Here is a 20,249-nt window from a genome sequence, read left to right as displayed (position 1 = left end):
ACAAGCAGCCTGGCTAAAACAATGAAATGGCATCGCAAGAAATAGAAAATGTCCCTTTGTTATAGGAACAAAAAAATTAAATGTGTAGCTCCTGTAAACAGTACCTTAGTTTGTTCCTTCTGAGTGCAGTTAGGCCTGGAAAGGCATTAATTCTATATCATATTCCCTACATGGAGGAGATAAAATATTTTGACTAAAACTTGATGAAACCAATATGACACATTAAAACAGAATATGGCACATTCCTTTAAACCCATCACTCTGGTAGGCGAAGGGAAGCAGATTTCTGTGAGTTTGAGACCAGCCTGGTCTACATTGCAAGTTCTAGAAAGAATCTGTCTAAAAAAAAAAGAAAGAAAGAAAGAAAAAAGAAAAGTCAGACTTTTCAAACAGTGACACTTTCTCCTTGGGCCTCACATTCACCAGTGGGATTCATAGGGCAGCTGCAGGAAGAGACTACGTCATCATTGGCTGACACAGGTAACCACACAGAGGAAGCATCTAGCAAAGCCACAGTACGACCCAGGGTCTCTGATCTTTAATTCTTACAAGTGATTTGATATGGTAACCTAAAGTCAAAGGAAAACAGTATCTCTTTAAATAAGGCTTACGTGTACCTTTCATTTCCAGGGAGATTAAAATCACGGTGAGGTATTTTGATACGGATTGCATTGAATCTGTAAATTGCTTTTGGTAAGATGGCCATTTTTACTATGTTAATTCCCCTGATCCACGAACAAGGGAGATCATTCCATATTGTCATGTCATTTTCAATCTCTTTCTTCAGAGTTTTGAAATTTTTTTCAAACAAGTCCTTCACTTGCTTGGTTAGAGTAACTCCTAGATATTTTATATTGCTTGTGGCTAATGTGAAGGGTGCTGTTTTCCTAATTTCTTCCTCTGCACAATTGTGATTTGTATATAGGAAGGCTACTGACTTGTTGTTTATCAGCTGTAAGAGTTCTCTAGTGGGGGCTGGAGAGATGGCTCAGAGGTTAGGAGCACTCACTGACTGCTCTTCCAAAGGTCCTGAGTTCAGTTCCCAGCAACCACATGGTGTCTCACAACCATCTATAATGAGATCTGGTGCCCTCTTCTCACATGCAGGTGTGCATGCAGGCAGAGCACTGTATATATAATAAATAAATAAATCTAAAAAAAAAAAAAGAAAAACAAAACATATATATATATATATATATATTTTTTTAAAAAGAGTTCTCTAGTGGAATTTTGGGGGTCACTTATGTACACTATCATATCATCTGCAAATAGGGATAATTTGACTTCCTCCTTTCCCAATTGGATCCCCTTGATCTCCTTTTGTTGTCTTATTGCTCTGGCTAGAACTTCAAGTACTATATTGAGGAGATATGGAGAGAGTGGGCAGCCTTGCCTTGTTCCCGATTTTAGAGGAATTTCCTTGAGTATCTATTTAATTTGATGTTGGCTATTGGCTTGCTGTATATAGTCTTTATTATGTTGAAAGTCTTCATTTACCAGGAAAGTGGGACAGAGAGGAGGACATCCTAATGGGACTCTAGGTGAGAGAAGCATGGGAGAATGGGGGAATAGAAGGATCCAGAGGGTCCTAGAAACCTACAAGAAGAACATTATGATGGGCGGATCTGGGCCCAGGGGTCCTGCTCAAACTATGGCACCAGCCAAGGACAATACATGCAGTAAACTTTGAACCCCTACCCAGATCTAGCCAATGGACAGGACAGTCTCCACAGTTGAGTGGAGAGTGGGGTATGACTTTCACACATACTCTGGTGCTCCATATTTGACCATGTCCCCTGGATGGGGAGGCCCGGTGGCATTCAGAGGAAGCATAGCACGTTACCAAGAAGAGACTTGATACCCTATGAGCATATACAGGGGGAGGAGGTCCCCCTCAGTCACAGTCATAGGGGAATGGAGTAAGGAGAAAGTGGGAGGGGGGGAGGAGTGGGTGGATACAAGGGATGGGATAACAATTGAGATGTAATATGAATAAATTAATACAATTTAAAAAAAGAAAAGAAATAAAATCATGGTAAGCAGAGGAAGCACAGCGTTCCCAGGGCACAGCAGACCTGTAGTCGTGTGTTAGCTTCCGGATCCACTGCCCCCACACATAGAAATCAAGCACCTGCTGGGCTATGGAGCTCAGCAAGTGTCACACACTGTCTTGTGAGACCCAAGCACCCTTCAAAGAGTTTAAATTCTTGGAGAACTATGCAAATATAGTTTGTCTGAGAGGAAAACCGCTGAACTGACCCTTACAGTAGGCACTTCTGGTCTGAGCCAAATGTAAAGTGTTACCATTTAGGAATCAAGTCAAAAGTGACGATTTTTTTTTAAAAGATCACATCACACCACATCCCCTGATGTGGGTGCATGTATGTGTTTATGTAATGGATGAAGAGATTAAAAGAGTACTGGGTCCCCTGGAGCTGGAGTTACAGGCAGCTGTGAGCTGACCAACGTGAGAACTAAATCCGGGTCCCCTATAAGAACAGGATGGGCTCTTGTTTTTTTTTTTTTTTTTTTTTTTTTTTTTTTTTTTTGGCTTTTTGAGACAGGGTTTCTCTGTGTTAGCCTTGGCTGTCCTGGACTCACTTTGTAGACCAGGCTGGCCTTGAACTCACAGCGATCCGCCTGCCTCTGCCTCCCGAGTGCTGGGATTAAAGGCATGCCCCACCATACCTGACTGCAGGACAGGCTCTTGACAGCTGAGCAACCTCTCCACTTGTAAGTGGATTTTGTTTGTTTGTTTGTTTTTTTTTGTTGTTGTTGTTGTTGTTCATTTTAAAGAGCAAATACTTCAAAGATTGATACAAAAGGCATAGAAGGGTTGAACATCAATTTTTAATAATGAAACCTTTTATCCAGTCCTCAAAACTAACATAAAAGGAACAATAAATTGTAATTTTACCATAACCACCACTGTGTAACAAGCCCTTGTTACAACATCCATCTACTGTCTCCAAAAATACCCAATAGAAAACCCACACATTTTATCACCTAATGATCTACCAACAGATGAGATTTTAACCAACTTTATACCAGGAAGCTATTACCAAGGATACTTCAATCACATAGCTGAAAATATGGAGAAAAGACAGGTAAAAAAAAAAAATCATCCTAACTTGTAGTAGTCTTTTTGCTTTTTTAAAATTTCTATAAAATACACTAATTTCCCAAAATAAAGAATATTATGACACATTGGTGTCAGCTCACACAGATAAAAGCTGATGTCAGCTTTTTTTCCTAACTAAAGTTCATTTCACCAAACCTTTATATATTACATGAATATCCAAGTATTTTTTTAAAAAAATTCAACACAAAGGAATATAATATACAGTGTCTTTATATATATATAAAAAAAAGGTTAACAGGAATGATTCCATTTCCAACCACACTACATATCTTTTTAAGACGACGGGACCTCTTGCCATTATGTGATTCTTCAGCCCACGCCATTGTTTTCCCCAGCTGCTTTTTTTTTTCTTAGAGTTGGAAAACAAAAAGGGAAAGGTTGGTTGGCAGTTTTACCGACTTACTTAACTTACTCAGAAGAGAACTGGTGAACAACCTCATTGACTAGCAACATGTCTTTCCCCTGTCTGTTTTCAGGACTATGCACACCCAGGGCCGGGGTGAAATCGGAAGAAGACAGCACCGACATCAAAGGATGGATATAAAAAGACAGGCACAGCTGGGCTCTGCCACAGTGGAACAGTGTGGGCACAGCCACTCCCGGCAAGCCTTGCAGAGAGCTTCCGCGCAGTGACAGGAGCCAGTGAGTGCTCTCCTGGAGAAACTCTCCCTTTGCATCCGTCCACTGGGAAGACACACATGAAAGAGCGTTTTAACTGAACTACTGGTCGTGCGGGTTGCCATGCGCCTTCACCAGAGAGGGAGCGAGCACACTTAAGACATCTCGGTCAGTAGTGGTGGCGGGGTAGAGAAAAAGAACACTGTTTATTTTTTTTTTTAAAGCCTCCTGTATTGGTCAGTTCTGAGTGAAAACTGCAATGACATATACACACCATGCACAGTCCATATCACTGTGGGGATCCGGAAACACATGCAAGATGGCAGAGGATCACAATGGGCGAGTGGGAACTTTCACAGTGTTTCTTACAGCCTTCAACTTCAACATGAGTGCGTCTCTTACCACCACTGTCTCACAAATGTTTACTGTGTCTTGGGCATGCACATCACTTGGGGCTAGGATGGGGGTTACGTCTCAGAGCCATTCACGCACAGTGGACTACAATTTGTGGATTTCTCTTACTTTCCAACCAATGCATTGGGCAGCTCGTGCCAGCAAACGAACGCGCATCGTCAGGCAATGGTTGTGCTTTATTTTCCTTCTCACTTTACCCATTTCATCCGAGGGAAATGAAAAACCCATAAAATGAAATTGAGGACTAGGTCTTCAGGTTGGTTTCTCGTCAAGGCTGACAGACGGGGGCCCTACTACCTCTTCTAGCGAGAGCCTTTGTCCCAGGTCCTTACTGGTCCTGATTTACTTGTCTGTTTGGAAAACTGGCATTTTTGTCTAAAATAAGGAAAATATAATGGGGGAGGAGGGCAGTGAGCAGGGGAAAGGGAGATGAATCCTATGTCAAAAAGAATCTCTTGCTTTCAACAGACAGGAGCGAACCCAGCTTCTCCTCAACTGTCATTTCATAAATTAATATTTTTTTAAAAAAATCATAATCCAAAGAATTTGCTATTACAAGAAAGTTCAAGTTTTTAAAAAGCAAATAAATTAGTTAAGCCTTGTAAACAATTGTCCATTTAGTTATACATCTTTAAAAAAAAAAAGACATTTATCTGTATAGTCCATTAGACAGTACAAGGCACACTACACATCAGAGCCCAGAGTGACAGAACGCACACAGGCACGGGCCGCCTTCAGGCTGCCTGCTGGGGAACCCAGGCCAGGACTCTGGAGTCATGTGCCCATCCTCTGCTCAGCTTGTGAAGATCTGCGAAGCCACAGATGTGCTCTTTCTATGAAACAGCTTTGTGCTCTTTTAGTCATGCGACGTGGCGTTAAGCTTTCTCCGTGTTGAGTCTCCTCAGATGTTTTCCACAAAGCTCCCTGGGAAAAGGCCCGTCTTCCCATTTCTTTGTAATGTGCCTTTGAACCAGCCATCTTCGCGTTTCTTATGAACAAACACAATATCTCCTTCTTTGAGTTCCAGTTCTGCCTCGCTCTGAGGAGGGTAGGAAACCACCACCCTGTGCCTACAAAAGAGAAGTAGACTGTTCAGATCACCACCACCAACAACAACAACAACAAAAAATGGTGTGCCATCAGTCTGTTCAGTCCCTTGACAAAAACAGATTACATGTGAATTCACATGGCTTCATACAACCCAAAATACACTGATTTTCTATTTAGCAGGCTTAGAAGTAACAAAGACTGAATCTAGATAATTCACTTTAATCCACCAGTGATGGACAGGCAAGTGCGGTTGAGTTATCTACACAGGGAGGGGCACTGTTGTCTGCTTCCAGTATTTGTATTTTAGCCCTACTTAAGGATATGTTTTGTATGGATTCTTAATAGGGGAACCATTTCTGTCCTACCCTCTACCCTAGGATGAGGCAAATGGATTTGACTTCTGAGGGAGGGAGGAGGCGATCAAGCTATGACTCGCTTCCTGTACATGCTGCATGGAGTCTGCTCCGCAGCCACACCGTGAGCAGGAGTGGTGAGGTGTCAGGTTTGCTGCCTAGGGCTACATCTGTAAGAACGCCTTCTGAATCCCTTATACTGTATTTGTTATCCGGGAGGCAGTTTGTCTGTCCTACATAGCCAAGTCTTCCATTGGGAAGAAGGTCCCAAGGTCTACACAGAGAGTAGAGAGCTGTGGGCTCAAACTTTGTCCACCGTGACCAGCCATGATGCTGCTCTTCCAATCTCCTCTCCTCCTCATCTATCCGCTCGTCCTTAGTTCTGAAGGCAGATGTGTGTGAAAAGAGGCGTAGCCAGCGGTTAACTGCCCCACCAGCCCTGTGGGTTGGCATCACCTATCCTGTCCTGATGCCTTGGTCTCTAATGCAGGATTACGATTAGGAACTAAGGAAGGAAGGTGGAGGTGACTTATTTTGGGGTTCTGTCCCCCCCCCTCCTCTACTAGACATCATCTTTCTCCTTCCTCTTGCTTTTCCCAATCGAAACGGTTGGCAGTGGCAGCATGTGGTAGCTGTTCTATTCTCATGCTTGGACAGTTCCTCCTACAATGCCTAGGGATGTCCTGCGCAAAAGTGACGGTGTGATTTCTGAGGCCGGGTAATTGAAGACTGGGGAAATCAGCTGGAAAGGCTAATGACGTACCACGAGAGGGTCTCTTTCCAAAAACCAGTCAACAGTGACGTGAAGGAGCTGCCTTAACACTGGGCCCTCCAGCTCCACACAAGCATCTTTATAGCCTGGTTCTCCCTCCAACCCCCTGTTCCATAAAAGCCAGAATCCACCCACATTAGGAAAGACCACAGCAAGCGGTCTCTTTTTTTTTTTTTTTTTTTCCTCACAAAAGCTAAGTAGCAGTCCAACAATTACTCAGCTCCCTGGGGCACAGGGACCAATTTGCCTTCCAAGGTCTCCAGCAAAAGCATAGCAACTGGGCTGGTTTATCTTCCTAGGAAAGGTTCAGCCAGCTCAGAGTCTGCAGATGAGGTCAAACCAAGTGCAGAGCAGGAGGGAAAAGCAAGGCACTGTGGGTGACAGGAGACCGACAGAGTCCTTATGGCCACTCAGCGTATTTTAACTTGGAGCCAGCTAACACTGACTCAGTTCCCTTGCCCGGAGAATGGGGCTACAATGAACCAGACATTATGTTCCACAATCGGCCAATTGGTATAACGAGATTTATAAGAGTGATGTCCTCGGTGCGGTGACACATATAGTTTAACACCAGAATGCCAGCTTCTACTTCATGCATACACCTTACTCAGTAGTGCACAGGGATCTCGAGGGGGAATTTTAAGGAGTGGGCTAGCCCACACTTAGCAAGTGAACTCAGGCCACAAGCTAATGACCGTCCTGGCACTGAGTGCTCACACACTTCAGAATGACACAGAGCTTTTGGAACCCTTTCAATGACATCTTTAGAAGTAAACTAACAACTTCATTGTGGAGCGAGCTAGAGGAAGAACCCAGATGTGATTTCTCAGGTCTGGTGCCAACAGGCTAAAAATCCACATTAAAAAAAAAAAAAAAAAAAGCAATGATGTAGTTGCCATTTGGGGCGAGTTAAAATTTAAGCAAAGCTTTGCAGTTCTGGAGGGAAATGTACCACTGGCTGAAAGCATATTCTTGGTAGATCTCTCACGAGATACATTTCGGACTGGCAGTCTGCTAGCTGTTTTAAGGTAAAATGGAACCAAGAATCATTAAAAAAAAAAAAAAGCTTGAAGTGAATTAGATTAATATTTGCATTTTATAAAAATGCACTAAACCAATTTTGTCAGAAAACCCCCAAACTAGAATGGCTGCTGGGCTAAGAACATAATCTCCCTGCCAAGTTCCCAGTGGGAGCACATTTTCATTGCTAAGTTATAGACCTCAAGGCAGAGGGGAGGGGCGGAGCGAGAAGCCATGCGCATAACGGAAACTGTGACACAGTGCGCACCGTGTGAGGACTGCCAGGTGCAGCAGCGGCGAGAGACTCCCCTTTAGAAGCCTTCCAGCTCAGACCTTGGCCTCGGGCCTTACCAAGTGGTTTATGCTGAGACTTCTCACACAGCTCCTGAGAGCCAAACGCTGGCAGGACAGCCCAGTGAGCTCAGGCACCACCAAGCTCTGCCAAGCAGAGTATTTACAGAGACCAACAAACAGATGTTAGGCGCAGCTGCGAAGGCCCTTACACCTGCTGCCCCGCCCACCCTCCGCCTCGATGCGTTTATGCTCCGCTTTGTGTGAAGACGGATCCTGGGCACTTCTGAATGTATTGAACCAAAGCTACACTCTCCGGCATCTGCGGAGCCATCTCCAAAAGCTGCACCCAGAGTCAGGCATGGTGGCGCACGCCTTTAATCGAGTACTCAGAGTGCAGACGCAGGCGGATCGATGTGAATTTGAGTCTAGCCTAGTCTACAAAGAGAGTTCCAGGACAGCCAAGGCTATTACACAGAGAAACCCTGTCTCGAAAAAGCAAAAGCTGACTCCAATTAGTCCTCCCCACTGTCATCCTCGGCACCCTGGTGGACAGCAGCACTGTGCTTCGCCTCCTTCTTGTTCCCAGTACGTACGTATGTACACACACACTCACACTCACACACACACACACACACACACACACACACACACACACACAGAGAGAGAGAGAGAGAGAGAGAGAGAGAGAGAGAGAGAGAGAGAGAGAGAGAGAGATTTCCAATATTTATATTCAGTAACTCCACCAGCAGGTACCCACGGTGCAAAACCATTAACGCGCTCTCGGTGCCTGTAAGGCTAACCCTCACACTGCTACCCAAAGCCCTCAATGATGTCGCCTTAATCCTGCTTTATAGCTGCTACGAACATTCCAAACACTCCCAGAAGCCTGTGTCTCTTCAGATACAGCCTCACTCCTCCGACTCCACATATTGGCTCACGCAGCTCCCCTCCTTGCATTTGGGAATTTCTTTGACAAGAACTCTGCCCAGCCACACCCTATCAATCTCCCTCGACTTGGCTCCAAATCTCCCCTGTGAAACCTCTAGCCCCGTGGCTGGAAGTAATTTCATGCTTGACTAAATCCCAGGGGAGCCCCATGTGTCTTTCTCACGGCACTTAGCACAGCCCACAATGTATTTTTTACCATCTGTGTTCTCATTTGTTCTCGACTTGTGGGGTGAGGTGATCTCGAATGCGTTCTATCTGCCTCACGTGGCCAAGCACATCTGAATGAATAACATTATCTAATCACATAGTAGGCATTTTTTTAAAGTACAATGTTCTTTAAAAAAAATAAATGAACATTTAAAATAATGAACTTCTGACATACTATAACAAGGGGGAGCCTTGAGAGCATGCTGAGAGAAAGAGCCACAGGAGAAAGGAAAGCTATTTTAGCATTCCACTGATATGAAACCATCATGTGGAGAGAAAGCAGAACGGGGTCTTGGGGGGGGGGGAAACAGGGAGGGGCAGGGATGCTGTGAAGGATACAGTATCAGTGTGGGATGAAGAAACATCCAGGCTAGAGAGGGGCAGTGAGGAATGCCCAACGCAAAGGCAGCCGGGACTTTTGAACAGTGGAGAATTGTAGCTATGTTTTATGTTTCCTTCTCTTGAAAAATAGATTCTATTCTCACACAGTATATCATGGTTATAGTTTCCCCTTCCTCTGCTGTTTCAGTTCCTTTTCACCTCCACTCTCACTCAGAGCCAGCCCCCCACCCCCCCACCCCCCCACCCCCCGCCCCTTTCTGTGCCTCACTAGAAAAGGCTACCTAAGAGTTAATAATAAGATACCACAAAACGAAATTTAGTAAGGTAAAACAAAAACTAACACATCAGAGTTTGAGTAAGACAAACACACAGAAGGAAAAGAGTCCAAGAGAAGGCACTCAAGTCAGGGACCCGCTTGTTTGTACACTCAGGAATCCCATAAAAAAAAAAAAACACTAAACCGGAAGACATAAAATATATGCAGAGGACCTGGTGTCGGCCCGTGCACGCCCTAGGCATGCTGCCTCAGTCTCTGAGAGTTCTTTTTACAGCAGTTCCTTCCCTGGTGTCCCCCCCCCCCCATCCCCTCTGGCTCTTCCACTCTTTCTGCCTCCTCAGGGTTTCCTGAGCCCCTGTAGGAGGGATTTGATGGTGACATCCCAATTAGGACTGAGTGTTCCAAGATACTTCACGCTCTGCATTATGCCTGGCTCTGGATGAACCATATTTTACACAATTAAAAAAAACGGGATGATTCAATAACTAAAAATAATGGAAATATTAGTAAAAATAAGGTGAGACAAAGAGAGGGAGCGAACGTGACTATGCAAGAGAGCAGGGGTAGGGTCGATGTGGGGAGAGGGGAAGGGAGGGGGAGGGGAGAAAGGAGAGGAGGAGGAGGAGAGAGAAAGGCCAACAGGCATTCTGGTTGTGGGAAAGTGCATTGGTCTCTTTGAACAAAGCATACACGTTTGGCTGGGTTCAGCTGTAGGTGGCTATGACAGGCACACGCCATGGACCAGGAGAAACAGATTCCTGTTGTGGTGTGAAGAAGGCACGCCATAGACAATGCCGCCCTTCCGGGGTGTGTGCCGTGGCGTTCTAACACCCGGCAATCTTCTGTTAGTATAAAGTTTTCTATTTGTCAACTTTTTTTTTTCCTGACCTCATTGGCTTCTCTGTTGTTCACATGTTGTCATCTCTAGTCGGCACCCTCCCGCCCCCACTCCCCGCACCCCATATGATCGCAATTCGTCCTCCCCCCCCCACCCCTGCCCCCCCCCACCCCTCCCATAAGACCGCAAGGCGTCCTCCTGTGACTCTGAGAAGCACTCTATCAACCGGGTCCGGGTGAGTAACCATTCACTGCTTCCTGCCAGTTGCCACAGCAATCTAATATCCAATTAAGTATTTTACTGGCAAAACCATACTAGCTGGCTTTGTATCGTGTGCAAAGTCCAAAAACATTCATCACACTGGCTAAGCCCGACTGCCTTGCTATAATAAATCTACCACTGTCCAATTTGTATGTTTCTACGTACGCTAGTTTAATCTCTGATTAAAGACCATGGCCTCTTTTCCAATTTAGGGTTTGTGGTTACTGCTTTAATTCCTAAACTTTTAAAATACACACAGGGAAAGGTGTCCAACTATGCTTTCCTAAGCCTGCCACCCACCCCTGTGTGTGTGTGGGGGGGGGTGGTGTAGGGGGGACACGCGCGTGTGAAATGTCACATGCACTTTTATTGTCCATCTTTCCTGAAATATTTTCTTTCTGCTTTCACTTTGCAATTTCCCAATCATTTTCCCTCAATCCCTCTATAAAGAGAGTCTAAATATATTTGTTCTATTATTTCGGCTGTCATCAATTATACACTTCCTCTGCCTCCAGGATACTCGTTCTGGAATACTCTATTTCTCGCTTGTTTTCTGCAGCACTCTCTGTCTCTCTCTCTCTCTCACACACACACAAACACAAAAGAATCCCTTTGTTTCCCAGGAGACTTTCTCTCAGCTGACACCAAGACCTGTCAACACACTTCAAGGTTCATCCTTCCTCGTTATGAGACTGCGCCTCTTCGTGTCATGTGACCGACCGCTCCTTTCCAGCGACAGCGGCGAGCTGCCTCCCGCTCTGGTGATTTATGAAATAGGGTTGTGTGGGACAGGGGACGTTCGCGTGGCCCTGCTGCACTCTGCAGATGAATGTGGGCTCATTCTGCCTTAACACTCTGAAACATGTTTTCCTGGAAATTCTGTAGACAAAGTCCCACACAGAAAACCCCGGGCTACTGCATTCTGCCAAGGCCAGTGCTGCCTCGGCCCTGTGCCTTGTGTGCAAAGGGACGAAGTACTCAGGTGCTTTCTGAACCGCATGTTTCTCCTCCTGTTGGAAGTTTTAAAATATGCAACCAGGTAACCCTTAAATGACACGCTTGCATAACTGACCGCTTTACCACACCAGTTTCCCATTGTTTTTTTTTTTTTTTAACAGTCAGGCCGACTTAAGCATCCAAGCTAAATAAATATCATTACCACCCCTGTGTGAAGGCAAAGTGCTATGGACAGCGGCTGGGGCTGGCTATTACATTTAATATTCCATTGAGCATATGGATTATAAAAACATAAAGTTGGGCTGAAATCTTTTCTAAGGACCCCCTTCCCTCTCCTAAAAATTGAAATGGCTATATAAAAACCTGCCAGAGATTTCTAGAGTGCCCCTGTCCATCTGTCCCGTCATTAAATTCTTACGTGTTCCCTCTCCAATGTGCCTCCCTCATTCCCAAAACGCCATCACCTGTCTGGCTAGTGGCTTGCCTTTCAGATGGCCTGAAAGGCAGAGCCTGCTGTTAGAAAGAGCTTTTTTTTTTTTTTTGAGGAAAAGAACGGGAATGCAGAAGACACAAAGATCAAGGACATCTGGCGATTGAAAAGGAAGGCATAATGGGGGTGGCAATCAGGCAATGGTGTCCAGCCAAGGCCCAGGGAGAATGCGGGCAAAGCGAAGCGGCGAACAGCCACACAGATTCTACAAAGGACTTGGGGGTGGGGAGAATGGGGGGGCGGGGGGGGGGGGAGAGTAAAGGGCCTCGGGGCGTGAGGGAAACTTGTAGATCAATGCCTGGAGGGAGAGAGCGAGCCTTTGTGCCTGAAAGTAAGTACACAAGTAACTGGCCTAGCTCCAGGGACAGGAGGCGCTGTGCCTGGAAAGCGGCAGTGGAGCTCAGGAGAAAGGCTGACTCCAGAATCAAAGCGAAGCGAAGCCAGGACTCGGTTTCAAAGCTCTGTGGAGTGGCACAATGGATAAGTGCAAACACAGAAGGACCTGTGTGTAGGGAGGGAACATTGTTAGGGTAATGTGTCCTTTCAAACTTGGCTTTATGTCGGTCAGGACTACAGAGAATTATTTTATCTCTTTACGAAACATGCATACTAAAGTACACTTTATAAACATAGGCTGTTCGATGTTTATTCTCCACTTTCATAGTTTACAAATGTTCATATAATTCCGTTTGAAATACAAAAGGAAAGTGAATTTAAGTCATTTTGTTTGGTTGTTGTTGTTGTTGAAGATTTATGTGTATGTGACTGTGTATGGGTGTGTACACAGGACTGCAGGAAGGAGCCAGAGGCATCAGTTGCCCTGGGGCTGGTGACTGAGCTTGGGTCTTCGGCAAGAACAGTGAGTGCTTACTTACAACTGTTGAGCCATTCTCTCCAGCCTGCGTTAAAGTATAATATTTCACTGTAAAAAAAAATCTCAAATCTACTACACACAGCCAGGCGTGGCGGTACACACCAGCAGTGCCGGCCACTTGGCAGGCTGAAGTGGACGGTGGCTGCTCGAGTTCAGGAGTTTGAGACCAGCCAGGGCCACAGGAGATGACTACCACACTCACCAGCCCTGCAACGCGGAGAATGCCAACCAAAAGGAACACTTCTAAAAACCCAGAAGTCTGTTTATCTTACAAAGCTCAAGTCTAGGGACCTCAAGTCTAGGGAGAGTGACGTGTTCAGAAACAAGAAAACAGATGAGGCTTAACTGTTTACATCATATGAAAACAGAGCAGTAAGTTGAGTGTACTGTGTGACTTCTCTTGGGTAACAAAGAGTGCTTAACTTTCTAGGCTTTATAATCCTGGTAGACATGTGTCGTATTAAGTATGTTTCCTTCCTTAGCGGGCCTAGACACCTCCCTTCCCACCCCCCACAGCTGCATGAAACAGAACTCCCACTTGTAAGCACCGTGCAAAGCCTAAATCGCTGTAAGAATGCTCATCATTCTGAATGTATGAACCAAGAGAGCTATCTGAACCTACACGGTTCTTCCGGCTCAGGAGATGGGGGTGGGGGGTGGGGGGGATCTCTGGGCTGGGAGCCTTACCTCTAGCAGGTACAGTGTAAGCTCTAAAAAGACAGGATGCTAGCCATTCTCAACCTGTGGGTCGCGACCCCTTTGGGACCTGCCCCCCCCCCAATCTCCAAAAAATTTATATTACGATTCCTACAGTAGCAAAAATACAGTTATGAAGTAGCAATGAAAATTTATGGTTGGGGGGGGTGTCGCCACAACATGAACTGTATAAAGGGTCGCAGCGTTAAGAGGTTGACAACCACTGGATTACAGTGACTGACAGATACCATGTCAATCTAGAGCCGCTAGATTGGAGACCAAATCTAGAGCCGCTAACTGGAGACAACGGGAAAAGGCTGGTGTGAGACCAGGTGAACGGTTTGCTGTAGCGAGCAGAAAAAGAAAGCGTGGAGAGATGGCTCAGTGGTTAAGAGCACCGCCTGTTCTTCCAAACGTCCTGAGTTCAATTCCCAGCCACCACATGGTAATGAGATTTGGCGCCCTCTTCTGGCCACCAGGTGCACATGCAGGTGGAATACTGTTTACATAATAATAAATAAATAAAATAAAATAAAGCCGGAGCTTGAACGTCATTTATCGTTTCGGCATTGTACAAAATTGTATCTTCTAGATCAGAATAAAATGTCCAGCCTAAGATTTGGTATTTGCATTCTTATTTCCTCTCAGAGAGAGAAGTGGGGCTCACCTTTCACAAACCACAGGCCTGGCCTCATTCATGACAGGACCCAGGGAGGAACAGGCCTGCCGAGGCGGTGGAGCGATGGGAACCGCGGAGTCCAGTGAGCTTGTCTTCCGATGGAAAGCGTCCTGCGCTAAGGCTGCTGTCGCGGTGGCTACTGGGCCATCCCCATCCATGGGGCACGACCCCACCCTGCCGTGGCCGCCCCCTAGCGGCAACTCAGGACCCACAGCTCCCTGTAAGGGCACCTCCCCTGCTCCCAGCTCCACATCCAGGGTAGGTGAGGCTGGAGGGGAGACGCGGGGCTTGCGTTTGGTGGAGGCGCCAGAAAGCAGCTTCAGTAGACCCTTTTTTTCTTTCTGGGGGGGGGGGGAAGAAAGAAAAGAAACATGGATATTAGTTGGAGATCAGCAGTTGTGGTGTTGCTCCTGCAATCTGCAGTGCACTGTTTTCCCTTTTTGGTTGCGTCGTGGTTATTCATTACCTATTGGGTAGCCTTTGTGTGACGTTAACCTGACCTTTTGTGACTGCTTCTCCCGCCTGCTTCTGTTTGTGTTGGACATTTCTCTTGTTTATTACTATCTTCTACTGGGGCGGCAAGATGAACAGATTAAAAACATGTAAAATTTAAAAATTAAAAAAAAAATCAATCTGTATTTTACTTTGATCAAAGTGCAAGCAGTCGGCTCAAGGGGTAAAGGAGCTTGCCTCTGAGTTCTAGCCCCAAACCCCATGCGGTAGAAAGCGAGCCAAGAACTACAATCTGTCCGCGGACATCCGCACAGGCACAAATAGATATGTGCAGAACCCAGTGGAAGTTTCGGATTATGAGTCTAATTTCCTGAGCTCCTGCCCGCCCTCTGATTATTGACACGGGCCAACTGTGTGCTGAGTTTACTACGAGCCTGACAACACTTGACCCCACGTCAACACATTGGAGCCTTATCATTCTCAGCAAAGATGCTCTGATCGGAGTCCAGGGCTAGAGCACTTCTTACATGTCACCGCCTTGATTAAATTTAACCAGCCAGAGCGACAGAAGCCAAGCCACTTCTACTGCGAAAGTAAGTACCTCCTTGATTGCAAACCCCCAAAAACAACACCACAAAATTTTAAGCAGAGCTTTAGTGCACCAGTATCTTCATATCTTTTTCTTTCTTTCTTTTTATTTTTTGCAAGCAATTGCACAATAAGAGGCTTTCCTCCCCAACAGCCTTATACCACATGCTGAATTGGTCTCTTTTGACACTTTCCTTTTTGGCGCTACAAGGGGGGAAAGCAGCCAGATATTGAATTAACCACTTTATTCTCAAAATCTGCCAGTATCCTTTCCAGTCACCAGGGTTTTAACACTGTTGTCGTCGTCGTCAAATCTCTGACATTGTTTTACTCAAACGTCAGCTTAAGTCCCCTGAAAGGAAACACTGCCTGAAAATGTCATGTTTCATGGAGAAGTGTCTCTTTAGGATGAAAGCCCACTAACAGAGATGTGGAATAAGGGTTCAAAAGAAGATGAGACATGGGCTGGAGAGATGGCTCAGAGGTTAAGAGCACTGACTGCTCTTCCAAATGTCATGAGTTCAATTCCCAGCAACCACATGTTGGCTCACAACCATCTATAACGAGATTTGTATACATAATAAATAAATAAATAAATAAATAAATCTTTAAAAAAAGAAGAAGAAGATGGGACAGATACTGAGGGATTCTTCTTGGTCATATCAGTTAGTCAGGCTCAATAAAAATCCCACTGGAGAGTGACTATCTACACCAGAGGCAGAACGGCAGAAAGCAGGAGGAGCCAGGAGCAGTCACTCATCTGATGGTGAGCAAGCATCCCCGCAACAGCACAGTCTCTACTTACAAACATTGTTCAGAGTGTGTGGTACTCTATGGGCTAGAAAATAGGAAAAGCAAAGTGGGAGGGGCTGGAAGTGGTTGCTGGGGTCATCTCCAGGGCTAGGCTACAGGTAAGCAGAACCCTCTGGTTCCTTAGCCCTCTCCAACATGGAGAAAGGGCCTTTTGCAGTTTTCATCTGATCTCAACTCATCTTGCTGGGTTTGGCTTCATTCTCTTATCGGACAGTCAACATTGCAATAAATGATGCTACAAACTTGGATCACCTGCTTGGGTGTAGTCCCGGTACAGTGCACACCCCTGCATCTCACTCATCCCTTGGGACAGGGCAAGGCACCACTGAAGTGGAGAGACCCCAAGAAAATACTTCAAGGGAGTAAGATAAAGGGATGTGATGGGTAACAGTCATGGAAGGTCAGGGCGGAATGTTTTTGGTTCCCCAAATCCAGAGGAAGTAAAACAGTCATCAGTGAAGCAGCCTGATCCCCAAGTCTGTGGCTACTCTGCTTGGGCATCTCTGCTTGGGGGAAAAGCGCAGGGTGTCTTGATAGCGTCTACTCCTAAGGTTGCCAGATGCAGCGTTCAGCTATTCTTGTCATGATGTGAGAAATCACAGTCTAATCCCCGGGACCCCACAGACTGACTGAGAACATCCAGCCTGTTGATAAATTACAAGCTTAGCAAGCCCCAGCTACAGACACAGCCTAAGAGCTCAGATCTGGGCTCTCTCGGGAAGAGCATCGGATAAGCGACTTGCGCTCAGGGAGCGGCTTCTGATTAAGAAGAGAGACGACTTGGTTCACTGGAAATGATTGAACACGTTAAACACAACTTGCTTTAATGACTTCTAAGGGATGTGTTATCATCATCAACCAATGCCGACTACCCATGGAGCAGAAGGCAGAGGAGGTAGGGGGCGGGGGTGCCAAGACAGAAAAGATGAGGCCCCAGTGCCAAGGAGCTGTGCTATTTATATCATATCCTGATGTTTTTCTCTATTAGAAGAACAATGCGCCACTTGAGAATTTTGCAAGTTCAGACATTTATTATCTAAGGGCACCTTTGTTTATTTCAAAACGCAATGGCAGGGAAGAAGAAAACATGAAAGAATGAATAGTCTACACTTCAGTAAAGTGATTTAGAAGAGCTAATATTAGCATATATTTAAAAAATGGGGTATATATTTTACTGGGAACCCTAATAACTCATCTCCTGTGGATTTCCATTCCCAGATGAAATGTTGTTTTTTAGAGTCATTTCAGATTTGATGATTTAAAACAGTATTACATTTAAAAAAAAAAAAAAGGGAAGGGAAGTTATCTGGATCAAAAACCAATCAGCCGATGATCAGCGGTACTTTTATATGTGAAGTAGTTTCCAGTTGGATTTGGTGACACAACCCTATCACCACAGCTGCTTGGGAGAGGCACACAAGAAGATCCAAAGCAGGACACAGGCTTGTTCAAATTTAGCCTCAAAACAAAGACTCCTTTAGCCTCATGGGGAAAGTGAGTTAGCAAAGTGCTGGCCACACAGGCACGAGGATCTGAGTGTAGTCCTCACAACGCATGTGAAAACCCAAGCACGCTAGTCCGGGAAGGTGAAGACAGCTGGAGCACAGAAGCTTGAGGGCCAACCTAGCCTGGGAAAGGTCAGAGCCAATCAGCGATCCTATCTCAAAAACAAGGAGGGTGGGGTCTAGGGCAATGGCTCTCACCCTTCCTAACGCTGGGACCCTTTAATACAGTTCATGCTGTGCTGACCACTCCCCAAACATAAAATTATTTCATTGCTTCTTCATAACTGTAATTCTGCTACTGTCATAAATCATTGATGTGAATATCTGATATGCAGGATATCGGGTACGCCACACCTATATTCTCTGAGTGGTTTAAAGAAAGGCGGGAGGCTGTGGCTGGTCAGAATAGAGGTGGGCGGGGCTTTGATTCTCAGGTAGGGGGTCTTAGGTAGGGACCACCAGGCTGGGGCTGAAAAAGCCAGGGAGGAGAAGGAAGAAGATGGAGGAGGGCGTGGCCTGAAGGATCTCAAACAGGATGGCTTATTGGGATGGCAGCTGGGAAACAGGCAGCGTCCCCTGGATGGGGAGGCCTGGTGGCACTCAGAGGAAGGCTAGCAGGCTACCAAGAAGAGACTTGATACCCTATGAGCATATACAGGGGGAGGAGGTCCCCCTCAGTCACAGTCTTAGGGGAGGGGAATAAGGGGAAAATGGGAGGGAGGGAAGAATGGGAGGATAGAAGGGATGGGATAACAATTGAGATATAATATGAATAAATTAATAAAATATATTTTAAAAAAAGAAAAGAAAATTAGTTTAAATAGTACCTGTCCAGTTACTGTGCTAAAGCTGTTTTTGGTTTTGTTTTTTTTTTAATAGATCACTAGGTCTCTGTCTTTGTTATTTGGGGGGCTAGCTGGACACAGTAAGAGCCCCAAAGAGTCTGGTAATTCCACCACTCCACCAAAGGATAGGAAAAAAAGACAAGCACAGAACTCATTAGAACACATTGCTGACATGTGAGAGAGACGTGCTGGACCCAATCCCTCCTTCCCTCCTTCCCTCCTGTCTTTTAAGGGTACATGGAGAAATTGGCAAGAGTCTTCCTGGGGCCCACAGATCAACAGTTCATACGCTGGTTTTCTAATATGCAAGAGTCACTGTCCTTCGGTAGGGAATCTCAAAAATATTGAGTCATGTGGCTAAAAATAGTCACCCACAATTTAAGCAAATATTTCTGAGTGGCCAACAGGAAGCAGGCAGAGCGTGCTCAGCTCTGGGAAGGCGATGTGCCTGGGACGCATTGTGCCTAACCCAACAAGCATGGCTGTACAACAGGTCCTCTGCCCGAGGACCGAGCAAGGAAAGGGGCGAGTCTGGGGTGCTGTGGGGTACATGGCGGGGGTAGGAAAGGCTCCTTGAAGGAAGCTTCCTGACGAAGTTCTAGGGATGATTAAGCACCAGCAGTTTCAAGAGTCTTGTTGAATGCCACGAGTGGGACTTCCATATTTAGTCTTCACAGCAACCCGATGAGGTAGGAATTAATTATTCGAGTTGCCGGAAGCTCAGAAAGCCTGGGGTGGGAATGACAGTCTGCTCTGCAGAATGATGAGACCAGGTGTACCCTCTCCTCTCGAGGCACCCCCCCATCCCCGCCTGCCTATCTCCCTCTCTCCTCCCCTTCCCCCACTCCCTCTCTCCCACATCTCCAAACTGAAGTCTGTGTACAGACCGGGAACCTAACGACCAAGTTTGGTCCCAGCTCTCAATAAGAGCAGAGACCACGAATGCAGCTCTCTACAGACCCCTAAGAAAGCATGCATGCGAGCTTTATTTTTGACAGCAAAAAAGAACTGCAAGGAATGAAAACCACCCGAGTAAAGAATTAACCGGGAAAGAAGCCACGGAAGAGGCCAGAGGAGAAGACGTTAAGGGACAGGATGTTCTGCGTGAGGGTTATAGGAAAGGCCTTCAAACTTAAGTCTGGATTAAGAAGCCCGGGGTCTCCCCAAGGGAGATAACCACCCGGAAATAGGGGGCTTGAGGGAGTTGAGACACCATTTATACGGAGGCCGGGTGCTCACTGCTAGAAAAATGTCTGCATGCAGAGGATATAGCTCAGTTGGTGAGAGTTCTCCATGTGCACAGATGTGAGGACCTGCATCCCCAGCACCCGGGCAAAAAGCTGGGTATGGGCGCGCACCGTCTTATCACAGGAAAACGGAGAAAGTGTCCAGACAAAGCTGCAAAGCTGGTGACTACAGAGGGATGCCGTGGACAGAGAAATAATGACAGCAGGGTCGGGGCTTCAGTGAGGGAGAAATGGAGATGATGTTTAAAACACAACTCAGGAGCTTATTATCACATCCAGTAAACATACCAAAGCTGGCTAGGGTTCAGCTTCTTGTTCCCCTGAGATTTTGTGGGAGAGAGCTCCCAGATAAGTTACTAGTCAAAGAATGGACCCAGTTAGGAGAATGCAAGTGGACCTAAAAGTACAACCCAGTTATACTGTGGCTCCCTAGTGGGGGGTGCCCACTGCTAATCTGGGCATGGAGAGCAGTAATCTCCCCAGGCACACTGCCTGGTGGGTGGGGATGACCCTACCTGGTGGGTGGGGATGACATTGCCTGGTGGATGGGGATGACCCTGCCTGGT

The 20,249-nt window shown here is 46.0% G+C and overlaps 1 protein-coding gene across 1 annotated transcript in view; it reads right to left on the bottom strand.

The window, feature by feature from the left end:
• Nucleotides 1-2,828: 2,828 nt before the first annotated feature.
• Nucleotides 2,829-20,249, bottom strand: part of SH3RF1 (SH3 domain containing ring finger 1) — a 164,458-nt gene continuing 147,037 nt past the window's right edge. Inside the window, exons 11-12 of the mRNA XM_084760661.1 lie at nucleotides 14,221-14,573; nucleotides 2,829-5,244 (exon numbers count right to left, since the gene is read on the bottom strand). Coding sequence (XP_084616787.1) covers nucleotides 5,076-5,244; nucleotides 14,221-14,573 — 522 coding nt within the window. The 3' untranslated portion in view covers nucleotides 2,829-5,075. The remainder of the gene's footprint in view (nucleotides 5,245-14,220; nucleotides 14,574-20,249) is intronic.

This window comes from Acomys minous (assembly GCF_964271855.1).
Source record: "Acomys minous genome assembly, chromosome: 15".
NCBI lineage: Eukaryota > Metazoa > Chordata > Mammalia > Rodentia > Muridae > Acomys > Acomys minous.
This window is presented reverse-complemented; position numbering and strand designations above follow the sequence as displayed.